The 18,455-nt window shown below is 40.9% G+C and overlaps 1 protein-coding gene across 3 annotated transcripts in view; it reads left to right on the top strand.

Annotated features, from left to right (window-relative positions):
- Positions 1-18,455, top strand: part of LOC146374663 (phosphofurin acidic cluster sorting protein 2) — a 45,223-nt gene that overhangs the window by 22,720 nt on the left and 4,048 nt on the right. The window contains exons 3-22 of one of the 3 annotated variants that reach the window (XM_084947741.1): positions 1,759-1,848; positions 2,553-2,678; positions 4,333-4,495; positions 5,806-5,897; positions 6,088-6,168; positions 6,508-6,567; positions 7,940-8,091; positions 9,247-9,340; positions 10,214-10,297; positions 11,881-12,008; positions 12,156-12,288; positions 12,405-12,509; positions 12,766-12,872; positions 13,965-14,119; positions 14,204-14,314; positions 15,513-15,615; positions 16,239-16,271; positions 17,827-17,869; positions 17,975-18,017; positions 18,224-18,362. In XM_084947741.1, the coding sequence (XP_084803867.1) occupies positions 1,759-1,848; positions 2,553-2,678; positions 4,333-4,495; positions 5,806-5,897; positions 6,088-6,168; positions 6,508-6,567; positions 7,940-8,091; positions 9,247-9,340; positions 10,214-10,297; positions 11,881-12,008; positions 12,156-12,288; positions 12,405-12,509; positions 12,766-12,872; positions 13,965-14,119; positions 14,204-14,314; positions 15,513-15,615; positions 16,239-16,271; positions 17,827-17,869; positions 17,975-18,017; positions 18,224-18,362 (2,042 nt within the window). Of the gene's footprint in view, positions 1-1,758; positions 1,849-2,552; positions 2,679-4,332; positions 4,496-5,805; positions 5,898-6,087; positions 6,169-6,507; positions 6,568-7,939; positions 8,092-9,246; positions 9,341-10,213; positions 10,298-11,841; positions 12,009-12,155; positions 12,289-12,404; positions 12,510-12,765; positions 12,873-13,964; positions 14,120-14,203; positions 14,315-15,512; positions 15,616-16,238; positions 16,272-17,826; positions 17,870-17,974; positions 18,018-18,223; positions 18,363-18,455 lie in introns of all 3 variants that reach the window. The other 2 variants (XM_084947739.1, XM_084947740.1) reach the window with 2 other exon arrangements.

Raw genomic sequence — 18,455 nt, 5'->3', positions numbered from 1 at the left:
GAAATCTAAGGAACTGCTGAGGGCTGAGACAGGTCATCTGAGGACACGCTGTGTGTTGCTGTCTTTACAGTTACACTTAGGGAAGAGGCGGCGTTCAGCCATTTAAATCCCCCGAGAATGTTAGGTCACCATATCATTGTGCCAGAACCCAGTATTAGCTTAGGTGATGAGACTTTCTCAACCGGCTTAACAGACAATTCTCTACAAGAATAAAAGCATTAGGTAATGAAGCTAATTTTGGTTTTGAGTAGTAGCTTGAATATCAGTGGAAGTAAAAAGTGTAATACAATAGCTGTGTGAATGTATTTATACTAATAACTTTCTTAGTGTTATGCTCTTAGTTCTGCGTGAACTAGAGATCGCACTCAAAGTATGATTAAAAATGCTCACAGCTGTTTCCAATATGTTGAGTATAGCAGGCTTTTGATTAGAGAGTAGCTGGTTTAAATATATTAGCACAAGCTATTTAACTTATCCTAGTAGAAGCAAAGGAGTTGAGGACTGTTTGTACTAGGCTACCACAGGCGCGAATCTGCATAAATGTGTGAATGTGAAGGAGGCTGGTACTAAAATAGGGTATGCACACTCACTCACTGTTGTCTGCATTGATAACCGGTTAAGAAAAAACACAAAATATGTGATTTGTTGGGATTTTTTTTGTTTTTTTACTTCATTGATTTTTGTGTCAAGGATTTTTAGTCAATTTATCAACCAAGTAGCATCTAATGATTTCATGTCTGTGATTCTTTTCTTTTTTTTAACTGTTATTTGTTTGCCCTGATGAAAACCAAACAAGCGCTTTCAGCCTTGGTATTGGATATCTGCCAGTACCAAGTACCTGTCCAATACCAGTGTTAAAATAATACACTGTGGTCCTTCACCTAATTTATTTGCAGAAGTCTCATTTCGGTTCATTGCGCCATTTATGGTCTTACTAGTTCCAATTCTGTATCCTCGCAGTTTCACTGTGGGTGCACGACTTCACATGTGCATTACTTATTTAGTGTAGCTGTAAAGCAACAGTCAAGTTGAGGACATGTCATGTTACAGAAAAAACAATAAATCCTTCCAAACAAGTTAAACACTGACAGCAAAACAGACAGAAAAGACATCGCCGTCATCAACAGAGCTTTTATCAACTCACATAACTGCTGTTGATCATAAACTATGCAAACAAATAAAGAAAAGCTGTTGCCTCCTACATGCTGTTAGCTCTCCTGCTAGGAACTTGTGCACTGCTTCTAATGTGTGGCTGCAAACAAAAAACAAATTGAATTGTTTTGATCAGTCTGTTGTCAGCATTACCTGATATATATTTTTTGAGCCGGGATTGGACCACTAGTCCTTCCCAGTGTCACATTGGAACATCCCGGTCATGACCGTCTCACCGGCCACGACTGTAACTCTAGCTGTGGTTTTAAGCAATGAAGAAGGGCTGCGAGGCAAAGCCCCCAGCACATGTCCACAGGAAAGCAGTGTTTAAATAGCTGTGCCGAACACTGACCAGGTGTTTCAAATTTCCACCAATTTCTCTCAGCTCCGGAAAGGATCCCCCGCAACTCAGAACAGACAGTCGCGCCGCAAGAGGGCTTGGGAGTGTAACAGTTCCCAGTTTCAACAGCAAACACTTTCATTTTTATTTTTAGAACAGGCTTATGGTGTTTTCAAGTAAGAGTAAGTCACTCCTGGAAGTCCCTGGGTGTGATGAGTTTTTGTCTAGCATTTTTGTGACATTTTGCTTTTCTTTGTCTCCGACAGGGTTCTAAGCGTCTTCTGAGATCAAATGAGTATGTCCTCCCACCCAGTGGACTGATGGAGACAGATCTGGAGCTCACATTCTCACTGCAGGCAAGCGCTCTGACATTATACTGTGAATTCTCACACAAATATGGCGGTTACTTGAGGAGCAAGAGCGTGTGGAATCTGTTGTCTACCCCATTTATAGAAGTTGTGCAGCATCTCCGGTGTTGTTCTTGTTGACATTTTTAAGGTATTTGTAGACTGCAATAGTAGAATGCAATTTATAGAGGTGAAAAAATTAAGTGAACGAGTTTAATAAAGTTGTATAAAAGGTAAAAATGCACAAGTTCAGAAGAGTAAGAACTGGGTGAAATTACAGTGATGTTGAGTGAAGGCTTGATGCTGGTAAGATGGAGATGACATGTAAAGATCTGGGACAGTGTGACTTCCGAGGGAGGCGAGTACATCCTAAAAGGTTGAGAAAAAAGTGACGCATTTTTCTCATAAATGCGTTTATGGGCTCTAGTTGTGAAAATTTAAATTCTTCAGTGGCAGTGCAAGGAGCACAGTGGTTGGTAAAATACCAGATATATCTGATGACTTTAATAATATGCCCGTTGCCACAGTATATGCTGCGTTTGATGGCAGTTATGTGCGGGGCATCTAAACATTTGTCAGATCAGGATAAAATACTGCCTGGAAGTAATTATAGTAAGAACTGTTTTATAAGTATGCAGCAAAAGCTCTTACGTTTTACAGGACATAATGAATTTATTATTTTGCTTGTCTTACTTGATTTTTCTTATTTTCAGTACCCCCATTTTCTGAAGCGGGATGCCAATAGGCTGCAGATTATGCTGCAGAGGAGGAAACGTTACAAGAACCGAACCATCCTGGGCTACAAGACTTTGGCTGTGGGAGTTATCAATATGGCAGAGGTACTGCACAATGCCTTAACTAAGGCAGCTATTTCACTCACTTACTTTTGTTTCATTGTAAGCTGTTCTTGAGGAACATTTCATTTTGCTTGGAGCCTGCGATGGCATTCTTCTTTCACAGTGATTGACATGGCTATTTGCTTCTGTTTATCATGTCTTGGTTGCCAGAGAGAGAGGCCCTCCTGTGATGCACGTTTTTTTTTCTCAGATGACTCAGTCATCACACATATTGCCGTATGAGATTATGAACCATCTGGATCTGCCTTCACATGCACTTGTATAAAAACAGTGCAATCAGGCATGCTGTGCAGAAACACCTGAGTGAGAGCTGGATGTTTGTTTGAAGTGGAATATTTTTTTTTGCCTTGATTGCAGTCCTTTAATGTGAGTACAGAGCTCAGCTGGATCCTGCACGTATCTTCGGCCATCAAACTGCTATATTTGACATACAAAACGGCCGTATTTGTTTTTCTGTTATCAGTGTTGATATCAGACGTTGAAACTTTGCTGCAGTCGTTCCACTGTATTAACTCTCTGCAAACAAGCAAAGATCACTGATCAATAACTGTCATCCCCTCAAAACTGTACAAAGCCGAGTGTGCTCCATGGTTGGGGTGTTTGTTTGTTTTGTTTTGGGGGTTTTTTGGTGTGTGTGTGGGGGGGGGGTCTTCAAGACTGCCATTAGGTTTAGACATAATTATTGAGTTCTACGTTTATCTGTAGAAAGAAAAAGGTGACAGTTCTCATTACAGCTGCTGATGTGCCTCTCCAAAGTTATTTTCCAGCAGGAGCCCCAGGACAGCAATTGATGGACAGACTAATGCATTATTGTATTTTAAAATACCACTCAGCTGTTGTGCTGTTGGTGCTTGCTGCAATGAAGCAACTCCCAGACCTCTATGAATAAAGCTAGATAGGCCATTATTGGATGCTGTTGGGTAATTACGTTGTCATCTGATGTGGCGTAAACCCTCTCGTGCCCTCATTCTGAAACTATCGAAGCATTGTGTAGGAGGAAGTCGCTTATTGGACTTTGAATGGAACATTCAAAGTGCACCCCTGTCAGCGTTTGAGCAAAATGAGCCCACTCTCTGTACAGCAATTCATCAAGTGAAATATTGAAAGCACCCCACAGATGGAGCTCGGAACGAAAGCTCATTCCTTCTCATCTGATTCAAAACAGTTTATGTAAACTGTGTTATTCTGTTTGTCTGGGTGATATGCACAAATTGGCTTGGCTCCTTTAGACATTCAGTTTTTGTGCTAATGAAGATTTATTTAGAGGTAGCATAGCTGTCTGCTTGTAGTCAGTTGGTGTAAAGCAGTGTGGCAGAAGCCATTTTGATCTCTGTGGGATCGTTATCTGCTCTGTAAAGAGACAATTTCTTCCATCCTGATTGTCTGCTGCGAAAAATGTTTGTATTTTCAATATTTGATCCCTCCTGCTCCAGCGTAGCTCCAAAAGATTGATATACATAGCATGTATCGAAGTCATGAAGTCTCAGCAAAAACGTTAAAAAAAGAAAGGTATAGGGAACTTTCCAGTGAGGGATAAAAAAGGACTAAAGTGGGGTTTTTATACCTCAATTTTCAGCCTGTCATTTGAATGGATTCTAAAAAATTATTCCTGGCCTCAATGTTGAACTATGTCCAGGTGATGCAACACCCAACAGACGGAGGACAGATTCTGGGTCTCCATAGCAACGTAAAGGAGGCGCCAGTGCGTGTGGCGGAGATCAGCGTGTACTCTCTTTCCAGCCAGCCCATCGACCACGAGGATGGTAGCGGCCAGGCTGGCCGCAAGACCAAAACCTCAGGTGGGCACAGCAATCTCTCACCTGCCTGTGTTGGGTCTGTTAGACAGGCCTGCACCCATACTGCCCAGCCAAGTTCTGCTTGTAATTTTAGCCAGCTCACCCTACTCAGGCCTCTTTCTTCCCTCCTTCCACATGGCTCCTATTTCCCAACTGAGGACAGAATAAACTCTATTAATCCCAGGCTGTGCTGTGGCCAAGGATATGTTATTCTCTTCAGCTATGGTTGTAATGTTGATTTGAGAGTTGAACAGATGTAGGGCCTATTACCTTACACAACTCTAATTCTGGACTGAGGAGAAATACTGGGCCCTATTCGGACTCCGTGCTTTTATCCCGCTGTGCTGATCCGTCGCTGTTCTGGATGTTATTAGGGAGGCTGCTCTAACATAACAGATGAGCTCATGCACCAAGCATTAAACTGGTGTCACTCTGAGGGAAGAAAAGATGTTTGTCTTTCTCTCCTCTGCAGTGATCTTTAATAGCATCCATCCCACCTAGGAACGCAGAACAGGATGTTTGACGGGCAAAAGGAAGTCTGCATTAACATTTACCAAAAAAATAAAAAGTAAAGATATCCCATCACCTGATTTGCCCTCAGCTGTCAAACTAACAAACTGCCTCTTTAAAATGACGTCTAGTTCAGATGACACAGAATTTATTAACCATTAGACCTGAAAACTAAACAAAAAGAGCTTTTCTGTGCATTTTTGTATTCTCATATATTTTGCCCATTATTCTTGTCCTGTAGCCGAAACAGTCTACTATTAACAAACAGAAGAACATTAGGCAGAAAATTGAAAAACCTTCCCCGCACAAAATGTAAAACTGCCTTTGGCCTCACCCTGATATGTGTGAAAAATGGACTAAACATTTAATAACAGCCTGAGTTACATCTTATTAGCATTATGCAGTTTGGTATGTGTAAGACATTGTGCTTTGCACTGGCAAGGTAAGAAGAATATTTAGTGAAGAAAACCATGTTAAACATTAAGTTTAGGAGGTTTCACTTAATCAATTCCTGACCAGAACAGTTTTTAGAACCAGAACCATTGTTTTATTAGATATTGCAGTCATCTTGGATTATTGTTTCGCACTTTGTGTCTCTGTCTTTTAAACTTTTAGAAAAGGTGTCTTTTCAAAACTTTCAATTTTAACCTTTTTGGTGTAATGCTGCTAATGTTAGCCTAGATATATTCCTCTAGACATATATCTCAATGTGTGTGTGTGTGTGTGTGTGTGTGTGTGTGTGTGTGTGTGTGTGTGTGTGTGTGTGTGTGTGTGTGTGTGTGTGTGTGGTTGGGCTACCTCAGACCGCTCCCCAGATATGGATAACTATTCTGAGGACGATGACGACAGCTATTCGTCAGAGCAAGAAGCCAGTGATGACGCAGTTCACGGCCAGGTTTGTGCCAGAGAATGTTTAGATCCAGACAAATGTATAGTACACACACCAAGAAATAAAATCTCCCATATAAACAAAAGAAGTCTACATCAAATGTTATTCAGGAAGTAGAGGGTTTTTTTTAATGATGTCTTTTTCTTTGTTTATAAAAATATAAGAGAAATTGATTTTAATAATTTCTCTATTTCAGGATCTTTACGATGAAGACGACGAGGTCAGGAAGCCCAAGAAGGCCCGCAGGAAAATGATCCGAACCACTTCCATGACTAGGGTTAGTAGCTTTCTTTTCCACTGTATGCAGTTTTCCATGCTCAGCAGTCACTTTGTGAATAGCTTAAAACCTGTGTTTGCTTCTCTACAAGCTTTTAAGGGAAAGCACACACTGTGTTCCTTGTTCAGGCCATTAAGACAATGTGGACAGACGTGTAAATGAACCCAGTGAAGTGGCTAAAATGGCCTTTACATAGAACAGCTCTGAATATGTAATCCAGTGAACAGTTACCTGGAGTCGAGCTATCGTGCTTATTTAACTGTGACTTGGTATCCTTCTATTCTGTTAATCCTTCTCTCGTAACTGCATGTGGGGTTTTTTTCTGTTTTTCTGTTGCAGCAACCTAACTTTAAGCAGAAATTTGTGGCCTTGCTGAAGAGGTTCAAGGTGACCGATGAGGTGAGTTGCAAAAAAAAAGGTAATTGCATTTGTTTGAACTGACACCGCATAAGAACATGTTCAATGTCAAAGCAAATGAGGGATACAGCATCCTCCTCGCTGTGCCCCCAGGAATTTCTGTCCTTCTCTTATGAAATCTTCTGGAGGTCAGCTGTGAAACTTGCATTTAGTAAATTACCCTCGAGGCAGGACGGAATAATCTCAGTATTGACTGTCTAAGCAGCATTCTGTTACATCACTGCTAATGTGCTCCTGACTAGAGGGCAATCACCAGTAGAGAAATCACTGCCACAACAGGGTTACAAGCATCATTACGCTGCATTACATTTCTCCTCACAGATGCACATTTCCATTAGCAGCGATTTATATCTGGAATTAAATTCCATTAACCATCTTATTTTTTACTACTTAATGCAATACAAAATGTATTATTTAGATTTGCGCTCTTGTTATGAATAAATGTCTCTCAGCATAATGCCTTGTAATCAGGTCATCAGGAGGACATTGACAAATTGTATGCAGCAACCCCTACATGTCCATTAGTGCATAATCTGTGTTAAGCCCTTTGGATGAAAATATTATCCTTGAACTGTAAGAAATCTATAGGGAAAACCTGGAACATGCCTTGTTTCTCATCTTTCTTCCTCCTTGTGTTGCAAGTAATCCAAAAACTATATCAGCGAGCATGTTTCGAAAAATCCTATTCATAAAAACAAGTTATGTGGGTTTTCAGACTGAATGGGGATTCGTTTATATGTGATCAAGATCTAAAAAGTTCTGTCTGAGATATTTAACCTAGTGCTGCTTTCACCAGCATTATTGCCAGTGTGTGTGTGTGTTTTTTTTTTTGTTTGTTTTTTTTTGTTGGATGGTTCTGGAAGCTCCAGGTGGCCCGATGATCTTTTATCACATTCCCTGCCGCTAATCTCCTTCTTGTGGCTGCGGCTCTATAAATACATAGCCAGGAGGAGGAGAGGGGACAGACTGTGTTTGTCTGCTCCCTGCCAGCTCCTGCACTTATGGAGTGGCATTAATCACCTGATTAGTCCACAAGCCTGGCTGTGCGTAGTTCCTATGATATACATCTCCACTGTGCAGCTGGTAGAGCAAGGCTCAGCATCTTAGCACTTCGCTAACGCTCACTTTTTATTAGCTCTTCTTTGAACTAAGGCAGGACTGTATATATTACATACAGATTTTCGTTTTACAGCTTTCAGTGTTCTCATTCATTCTTGAAGCTCCATTACCCCAGCTGTGAAAGTGATTAGTTTATGCACAGCGCCCAGTAACACCCTGCCCTTATTTAATCCATGGCCATAATTACAAATCCCTGATTACAGGATACTGATGATGTGTTTATCCTGTGTGGCAGGTCCTGGACTCTGACCCAGTAGATCAGACACAGGAGGTTGAGGAGGATCTGGACTTACTCTATGACAGTCTAGAGGTGTATAATCAGAGTGACAGTGGGCCAGAGATGGAGGACAATGAGAGTGTCCTGAGCACTCCTAAGCCCAAACTCAAGTATGTCTGTCTTTCATATTTTTTTTCCAGATAAAATGTTTATAGTTGAAAGTTTGTATGTGGTTATAGGGTGAACTGTTACATTTTAAAATTACGAATGTTAAATAATGATCGAAAAGTACGCATATACATTGACGGGAAAAAGCGCCCATTCATTTTTATACTGTGATTTGATCTTGAACTTATTCTTCACCTTTAGCAGCAGTAACCATAACAGATACTTTGTGTCTGTAGGTCAGACCAGCACAGCATTTTAATCATTCTTCTTCTGCAACCTGTTTTCAGTTCAGTAATATATTTTTAGGATGTCCAGTGTGAGTGACTCTCTCTAGGTCATTCCACGTAGTAGTAGTTTCAGTAGCTCTGAATGGGTCACTCTGAAAAGCAGATTTAGTTTGAAGCTGTTCTGTTGTAGATTTACTGCAGTGTTTAGGGTCATTGTCCTGCTGCAGTGTCCTTTATGATGCCCCGTCATGGAAATCATCCCTATTTATGAACAGATATGTTCACCATCTCCAAGGATTTGGCTGAGAACATGAGAGTACTGCTCGCTCATGTGGTACTGACCTGCCACATCCTAAGTCATATGCTGCTTTAGTATTTATGCTGTATAAAATAAGCCTTTAAGCTACAGCCAAGACCATAAACTCATAAGGGAAGTGCTTGAGTTCAGAAATAAAGTGAGAAGTAGCATTGTTTCCCATTTGACTTGTATGCAATTGGATGCCTTTTGGTAACCGGAGAAGTTGCCCTCTGCAGGCTGTAATGAAGAACAAAGGGGTGAGGCTTGAACTGTGAACTGGAAGCTACATCAATTTTTTTATATATATATAGTCGATGTTTACAGGGACGGTTTGACATCAACAGATTGACAATTTATATGTTATTGATTTATAAATATGCTTTGGGCTTTCGGACTATTGACTGCACGTAGCTTTGAAGGTTCATAGTTTTCTAAACTACACTGTAATTGTTTGACACCTGTAGTACGGACAAGAGCAATATGAATTTAGTTTTATTAGTTCAAAAATGTTTTTTTCTTACTTTGATGCCCATTTTACTACATCTTAAAGCAAACGTTTCGATCAATCCGAAGGCTTCCCCTACTTAAACTGTTTGTTCTTGTCTAATTCAAATATTTGCTCTTGCTTCTAGGCCGTTTTTTGAAGGGATGTCTCACTCCAGCTCGCAGACAGAAATTGGAAGCATCCACAGCCAAAAAAGTCAGCAGAGAGAGATGTCATGCCCTGTGAGTTGATTAGCACAAACTCTATGAACAGACCCCTTTGATGCCTTTGAGTCGCACTGTTTATCTATAGAGTTCTGCCTCGCAGTTATTTTAGAGGTCCTTATAAACAGTGTTACGTAAAAGACTTTCCCCTGTATTGCCCCAGTGTTTAAATTCCTGGCAGCCCTCTGTTCATATTGTGGTTCAGGGATTCCCAAGGATACTAGAGACAAGATATTCTTAGCATGTCCGCCATATGGACCCTAGCAGAAAAGGACTAGGTCCTGCTGTCCTTCAGAATTTATAGGGTCTGACACAAAATGACCTTTTCACCACCATCACTGCACACAAATATGCTCCCATTGCTCAGAGAGAAGATTGGATGGAGCAATCCTGAACTCCTACTCAGAAATTTATGGCCCATCTGAACAACAAGAGAGACACGTTGAGTGTGATGGCGAGAGAGCGAGAGGTGTTTATCAATATCAGGGAATCCATTTTGGCGTGTAATAAAATGGCCCAGAGCAATTCAGGCTACTACATTCTAGTCGAACTGCATAAACATGTCTTGCTGCCAGAATGTAAACTATTTAATCTAATATTTAAATAAATCACACTTTACAAGAGCCGTTCAAACAAGGCGAGAATTAAAAACAGGAATGTGCCTCTTGCACTTCTGGGGTTTATATATATTACACCAAGCAGTAGTGAAATGTACAGGCACTATAGGTGAGGTATTTATATATACTTACCCTGTGAAACTGGTCGGTTACAAATCTTGCATTTCATTAATTATGACATGAGCACTTTCATTTGGAGCTTTTATTTTCACCAGAAAGGTGAGCTTCATGGTTAAATGATCTAATGTGTTGGCATGTGTGTTTTACCCCCCAGAGTGGAGACTTTCTCACTGTGGACAGATGTAAAGTACAAGGGGGGCGATATCAGGATGACAGCGTCACAGACACAACCATTGGGGTATGTTTTTGGAACAGTCATACATTTTTTTGTTTTGTTTTTTATCCCCCTTCTTTCTTTCTTTCCTTCTTTTTTTTTTTTTTTTTCTTAATACCCTTGAGCATCCCTTTCTCACATTTTTCTTTTCCAACCCCCTACCCTCTCCACTTGAGTGCCCTTTTGCTCCCGTGGGTCTTAGTTGTTTTCCGGGAAAAAGAAAAGAGGGGAGGGAGCGTGCGAGGGCATGCAAACTAAACAGCATAGTCATCCATTATGGATCAGCAGAGCAGGCAAGGCAGCTTCATGCTGGATAAATCTTGACTGATGAGGATGGAAAGAGGGGTGTTTGTGTTTGTTTTTGTTCTTGTGCTGTCGGGTCGGCCTAACCTTGTTCATCGAGCTCCAGCCGCCCCTCTGAGCCACTCACCACCCCAATCCACTGAGTGAGTTCAAACTGAATATCTAAGCTGCAGGAGCAGTGTTTCCCCAGCCACCTGCTAAGAGACCATGACTTTTTTATCTCGTATGTCATGGTCGGCTTACACCATTATCTCAAACCTCAAAAAAATGAGCTCAGTTATTCACCAGGCCAGTATCTTTCTACCTCCTCACCCTCCACCTCTGCTCTTTCAGGTCTCGTCTTGGCAGCAGGAGGGCTACACACAAAATCACAGAAAGAGAAACTGATGCCGTTTGAATTGGAGATGCAATGCAATACCTGCGAGTGTTTAAAAAAGAAAAATTAAAAATCGGAAATATTCATTTTTAAAGGTCTTGATCTTTTAATGTGAATATGGAAGTGTGTATGCAGGAATATGTTTGACTGTATGTGTGGTTTGATCCAAACTTTGAAGTACTTTCTAATTGTGTGCTTTACTATGCAGACACATAGAAAAGCGTTACTGTAGACACACAAATAAAACGTTAGGTGAAAATTTCGGTTGCCAGGAGACAGTTGCTGGGAAGCTCATTGGCCCATGGAGTGCATATGGAGCTTTTTTCTGACAGCAGCCAATTTGACATGAAACAGTTGATAAACAAAGCTTTAATTAGCAACACATGCTTACCTGCTCTCTTCACGTTGCAACGGCTGCTGGGAAAAAGCTCTGTTTCAACCAAATTGTAATGTGACAAATGGCTAGACTCAGCCCTGCAGGTTGAAACGTACTTTTGCATCTTTCTTCTGGGTTTTTTTTTTTTTTTTTTTTGGTCTTGTTTTTCAGTCTTTTAAGTATTTTAACTGAGCTCTGTAACTTACAGAAGAGACAAATTAGCTGTTATGTTCCATAGGCCTGGGATCATGGAGCCCTGGTTAATAATTAATGCATGACTCCAGCTAATATTCGTTGTTAATAGAAATGAACTGTCATATTGTTTTATACAGTTTTGAAATGTTGAAAAAGATGTGACATTAAATGCACTTGTGTTATTTACACTTTATTTTTTGTTTTCCACTAATCTTGTGGTATGACTGAGTTGGATTTTCTCTCTCAAATTGATTGTCTTGAACATTTGCAAACCTGCAGTGCCTGTGTTTGATAAACATTAGCGTTGTCCTCTTACAGCCCTCTTGGCTCATCTTTGCTCCCCCCCTTTTGGTTCAGGAGCCAGAGACTGACGACAGCGGGCCAGGGCCTGGGGAGGTGAGCAGCTGGGATGTTAACATTGAACGGGTGCCCTGCTCCGTTGGCAAGCTCTGCAAGACTGAGTCCCAAAACCACATGTCTCCCAGGTAAAATGCTGATGACTACATCTGGGAATAAGCATTCAGTATAGATCTAATGTGTGTTAATTTGCTTTTCTTATAAACCGGATCATTAGGTTCTTTTTCTTCTTCCTGACTGTCATATATTTTATTCTTCGCTTGTTGTCTCCTCAGTAAAGTGGAAAACAAGCTGCAGAGACGACCTCGCAGCACCTCCATGAAAGACAGGCAGAATTCCAAGGCCCAAAGCGACAGGACCAGCAGCATGGAGTCTGAGTGCTCCCCAGACTCAAGACTCATAGCGCAGGTAGACAACGCATCCAGGATCGAGCATCAGACTCTGTTCTTTACACTTTTTTTTTCAGTCCAGTGGAAATGTGCTGACGTCATTGTCATACTTTGCGCTCTTAATTTGTGTCAAAGGTTCCGAGGAAGTCCGTCTATGACCAACTAAACCAGATTCTCATCTCTGACGAACGCTTACCAGAGAGCATCATTCTCATCAACACTACAGAGTGGCAAGGACAGGTCTGTTTTTCTATAAGTAGCATTGAATCATGAATTCCTTTACCTTCATTTGTTCATACATGCGATAGAACCACACGGATCATGCAGAACAGGGCTTATTTTTACCCATGCTGCACACATTACATTGTTGCAAAAAGAGGAAAATATAAAAAAAATGTGTGTGTGCTTCCAAGTAGCATTTTTTTTCTTTTTTCCAACCCTGCCTCTGGTATATCCATTAACTCATCGTGTCCCTCTCATGTGTGTTTCTGTGCAGTATGTAGCCGAGTTGCTCCATGAACAGGGCCAGCCCATTGTGTCAACCTGCTCTGCTGCAGATGTTCAGGCTGCCTTCAACACCATCGTTACTCGCATCCAGAGATTGTGAGTCACATACATGCATACATACACACGCATTGGCTGATGGCGTGATTTTTATTGTTTATTTATTTATTTTTATCTCATTATCTTGAACCAATCTTCACCGAACTATATGTGTTTGATGGCTACTCACTAGATAATTCCAGGGTGGTATTGCTCATGCTGCTAAAGCGCTCACTGTGCGTGAACCCATTCTATCAAAATACGGACGTTTCCTCATGAAAAGCTTAAGTTCAGCTGCTTTCTCCGTTTCCTGGATCCACCTGCTCGGCTGTCATCTCCTCAGGATGTCATGTCAGTGGGAGACGAGGCTCTCTCGGTTTGCTGTACTGCTTCTGTCAAACATGTTTTTCTCCCTTATTCAGCTGAACTGCAACTTTTTAGCGCTTTAGACACCTGCTCCTCAGTCAACGCATTTACTCCAGCTGGGGCAATGTCACGCAGAGCCGCGCATGTCTCTGATGTTAACGTGCTTGCTCAGTGCTGTGCCACCGCTAACAGAATGATTGTTTTCTGAGATGTTGTCACTTGGAGTAAACACAACTTTCTTGTCTTTTTAATACCAAATGTATCAACATTCTCTTCTGCTTTAATCTCTCTTGACATTACCTAGAAATTCTTTAAGATGATCCATTATATGTTACAGCATGTAAGTACTTTTAGGGTTTGATTGCTGTTTTAGAAAGAGCTTTGTGAAACTTGAAATTATTTGCGGGTTTAAGACCTTTTTGATGAATTTTTCCTGGCTAAACTGAATTTATTCTTCTTTCTTTTTTTGTCGTTTAACTTAAAGATGGAATTGGTCTTTGGTTTATTATTGTAGGAGCAGGATCTAAAAAATGTTGCGCCATTTGCTCTAGAAAGGCTTGTAGATACTCGCAAGTACCTAATAAATTATAGCCTATGACGTATTTTGGCTTCCCAAAAAGGTAAGACCGGTTTTGAACCAGACGGATCTTATTGAGAAATGAATCTCTGCTTCAGACTTCTGTCACTTCTCTCACACTCGTGCTCTGACCCATATTTCTAAGAAGTTGGATCTTAGTCTTCCTCTTAATTACTCATCTGTTGTCTCCATTTTTTTATCCCTTGCAGCTGTAACTGTAATGCACAGACACCACCGACGATGAAGGTGGCGGTGGCAGGCGACCAGAGTTACCTCAGCACCATCCTGAGGTTTTTTGTGGAGCAGCTAGCCAACAAGACTCCTGACTGGCTGAGTTACATACGCTTCCTGGTGATCCCCATTGGTAATTCATTGATTTATACGAAATCCATACAGGCATATTCTGTACTTTTAGCGTTTGTTTTATATATAAATATCCTCTCCACAGGCTCTCATCCCCTGGCAAAGCACGTGGCTTCTTTTGACAGCCGGTTCAACAGCATCTTTATGGACACTGCGTGGAGGGAGCTGTTCTGCAGGACAGAACGGCCCGCCTCAGGTAGGACATGCAGCTCTGGTGTCTGCATTTCTTATGTGCAGCCAACTTGAAAGGGAAAGAAATTGGGTGGGAGCAGAGGTCAGGGGCTGATGAATTGGAGAAAGAGATTTCTTCTAATTGCAAAAGACAGCTACATCCTGTTTGAGATCATGGCATTATTCCTTCTTCCTTTAAACTGCCTGCTGCTGATTAAGAAGAACCGCCAGACTGTCAGAAGTCTTATTCTCATTTTTACCCCGAAGCTTCTAACACATTGTAATATTAAAAACAGAGGTTGTTGTTTTTGAAAAGGCACATCATCATAACCTTTTTGGGTTTGTTTGTTTCAACTTTTTCCAACATCTCCAACGATTTTGGCTTTAAACCTCCCAGCTGTGTGCCAGTTGTAGCTAATTAGTCTGAAACAATAAAGTAGGAATCCGTAGGATTAATCCAAGCAGCCAAATCGAAGACACTTGCGTGTTTGATGTTTATTTTAGGATTTTCTTGTTAACTTTAAGCCTTGAATATATATTTTTTTACACTCTCACCATGTGAGAATGTTACATAAAATGGCTCACATAAATCCATGCTTAAGCCTCTATTCCAATCCAACTCCTCCATTATCACTTGTTCTGCCCAAACATGCCTGATAATCTTCACCCATCCTCACCTATTAATTCCCTCCCTTTAATCCCCAAAGGTGCAAGAGTCACAATGTTACACATGGTGTTGAATCATCTCAAAGCAGTTGGGTTGAACCAAAAAACAATAAAGATCTAGAGCAGAGGTCTTTTATTCTTAACATAAGGTGTGATCCCGACACTGAAGGCAGTTTGTAATAGGACCGACTTTGAGTGTTCTCAGTCGATTAAGTGCCGAGAAGCTACAGGTCAAAATGAATTGATTAAAACTCAAGTCTATATTTCAAGTTGCCGAAAAAAATTGCGTCCCAGGATACGAGCAACCCCCACATGCATTTTGTTTGACATATAATTTATCCCGTGTGTCACACGGTCGACTTCACCCATATTTTAATGACATTTTACACTCAGCAGCCCCCATCTCCTTAATTCAGTGGAATGTGAATGATGAATGCACAGTCCCCTAGCACACTGCTCTATGTGAAAATTACCATTTGCATCAAATGTCAGCTTGTTAGCAAGACATAAAACAGGAGAGGCTTGTTGTTAACAATCTATCTCTTTGCTCCCTGAAGATAACATAGATGTAGCAGGACGAATCATTCAGTATCTGGCCGGTGCCAACGTGTCCCACCAGTTTCCCATCTCAGAAGCCATGCTCACCTACAAGCAGAAGAGGTAAAGTGACCGTGCTTATTGAAGTTGTGGCTTATTCATCCAATGTTTTCTGTATTTGAGCATGCATCTGTGCTTTTTTTGTGCTCTAAGCAAGTCTGTGTTGCAGTTATTCGTAACTGGTAGTTCTGATGTTAATTTTCTTCTATGTTTCCAAAAAATGAATCATTGAACTAATGTTGCAATGACAGCCCATCATAAACTAGCACTTGTAGTGAATATCAGCTAAAACTGCATGAGGAACATAATTAGATGAATGTGCACGTAAGCATGCAGCTGCAAGAACATGCATTAAACACACAAAGCGAGCATCAGCTCAGTTTCCACACTAAACTCACTTCTGTTTATTTTGACTTGAATGAAAGCAGGACTTGTAGGTTTTGTATGATTTGATAAAAATGTTAAAAAGTCCAATCTGGGTGTCTCACAGTCACATCTGCAGACAGAGACAGTCCACTGCATTTCTCTGTGCATTTGCTTGTTTTCTTTCTGAGATTTGACCAAACCCTTCCCCCTTCTTTGTGAGAGTGGCTTCCTATTGGTCAGAAGGTACTAAATACAACACAGTTTTAACGCTGTTGCATTCCTTCTCCTCCCCTTTCCCCCCTTTTTGATTTGCATTCAAGGAAAAGAAGTTTGTATTTTGATTTTTACATCAGGTATCTAAATCAACTCGTGTTTCGTTCCCCCCCCCTTCCCTATTTTCCCTTCTCCATTTGGCTTGAGCTCCTCTTGCTGTGTCTTAACATTTCCCTTTTCACTTTCGATACTCACTGTAACTTCACTTGGCACTCTGTCCCAGCGTGTGTCTTTGGTTTGGTATGACTTTGATTCTTACTTTGTCCTCCGTGTTGTTGCTGTGACGATTTGCCTAACAACCTTAAAATAAATATTCACAGCGTGGATGGTTTGCTGACTTACAATATCTAACAGTATATATGTATATATGATGCCACACTTAAAACCACTCCTTGTTTTATTATAGATGCAACTGTTACTGCAGGACCAAAAGAACTCCATATCAGTCACAAGATCAGCTGTTTTGTCACCTAAACACTGTTTCACAACATTTTCAGATTAACTTTTAAAATCTATAAAATGTGCCAAAAATGATGATGATGATGTGAACAGAGATAACACAGTATAAGTTAAATTACATTCCCATTCGAAAAACTAAAACTGAACTCTTAATAACACTGCTAGTGTTCTGAATTGCATGAATGATACTAACTACTGACAAATGCGTTTTGTGTGCACAACAAAGTAAAGCAAAGCCTGTATGCAAAAGCTTGACAGTTAAGATTATTTTGTAATTGTTATTTTTGGAAGTTTGTTACAGCTCACAGTGCTGCTCAGATACCTGAATGTTGTGCTTACAGTCGAGTTGCTTTCTGTCGGGCAGATGTTTTTTAGAAATAATACGTGGGTATTACGAGTTGACACACTCAAGTTTTAATAGTGCAAGTAGATTTAGCATGTCCATATTTTATAAGATGTTTTTTATTAGAGGTGGTGCAGTTTAATCCTGATGTAGTTGTGCGATAATGTTACTGGAATTCTGTGTAATGAAGCAAGGCGTTAAAATTTCTGGGAAGTGTTGTCCTGCATATGCGTATGGGAGTGGGTACCAGCAGTGCTTGTTTTGTTGTTTGATGTGGCAGCAGACTATTTTTGTAAGCTCATTACAGACTAAGGAAGAATCAGTGATTTGTTTTAAAAGTGTCACCGTTGGACACTTGCAGAACTATGGTGCTAACCTTTTGCACTCTGATCGTGGGCCTGAGCGTGCCTCAAACTTTACGGGATGTTGACTGTCATCCTGTTTTTTGTTTGTTTGGATAGGCGTGTAATCTTGGACATAAAGCAGCCACACAGTTACTGGACAGATCCAAAACAGTCGTGTATTTAAAAGCAGACACTTGTTGTTATCGTCCTGGTTGACAAGAGAGACCCCACCTCCCCGTCTTCTTCTGGTTGTAAGGAGCAGGTCCTCTCATTCATCTCATTGTATCGTGACTCCCCGAGATGATCCCATTCCACCCAAGCCAGTCATGTGCCATTTCCGCTGTGATGGGACATGGTGCAGGCCATGCCACAGCCATCTGCCCTCCAGGACCATTGAGTGTTCATGTGCACCTCTGGAGTGTTGAAAGTGTTTCAGACCCACCGTTGGTCAAACTCACAGATTCTTTTTGTTCTCGCTCTTTTTCACAGCCCTGATGAGGACTCCTGTCAGAAATTTGTGCCATTTATTGGGGTAAGAAACACATTTGTTTACCATGCAAACATGTCCTGCACTTTCTTTTTTAATTCATTCTATATTGAATATTTTCTTTAACGCTGGCTCTTATTTTTCTTGCAGGTAGTGAAAGTTGGGATTGTGGAACAAAGCCTCTCGACCTCAGGTAAGAAAAGCACATTTTTAAAGATGTGTTATCAGTTTAGTGTCATTGGGATTTTACTCACAGGATACTGACCAGGAAAATAAAGAGAGAAGCACTCTTTTCCTACTTAATTCAGTTATAGGAAGAGTTGGCATAATCTGGAAAGCATTAAATATCTTTTAGGTACAGTTTTCACTTACAGTGATTTTTTCCCCCTAAATCTGCAGTGGACTCAGATGATGCCATGGGAGGCAACACAAGCATCTTGTCCTCCCCGACGCCTCCATCGGCCGGTCCGTATGGAAAGGAGATCGGGGGCACACCCCCACAGTCCCCCTCCGTGTCCACCACCCTGTCTGGAGCTGGGTATGAAAAGCCCACGTCTCTTATTAAAACAACTACTCATAATTGCCCACATCACTGTAGCTTTCAGGGTAAACGGATGTGGAAATGAACAAA

This window comes from Perissodus microlepis, chromosome 13 (assembly GCF_051167445.1).
Source record: "Perissodus microlepis isolate ML-2025 ecotype Zambia chromosome 13, ASM5116744v1, whole genome shotgun sequence".
Taxonomy (NCBI): domain Eukaryota; kingdom Metazoa; phylum Chordata; class Actinopteri; order Cichliformes; family Cichlidae; genus Perissodus; species Perissodus microlepis.
The sequence above is the reverse complement of the archived record's forward strand: the minus strand, read 5'-3'. Positions and strand labels throughout refer to the sequence as shown.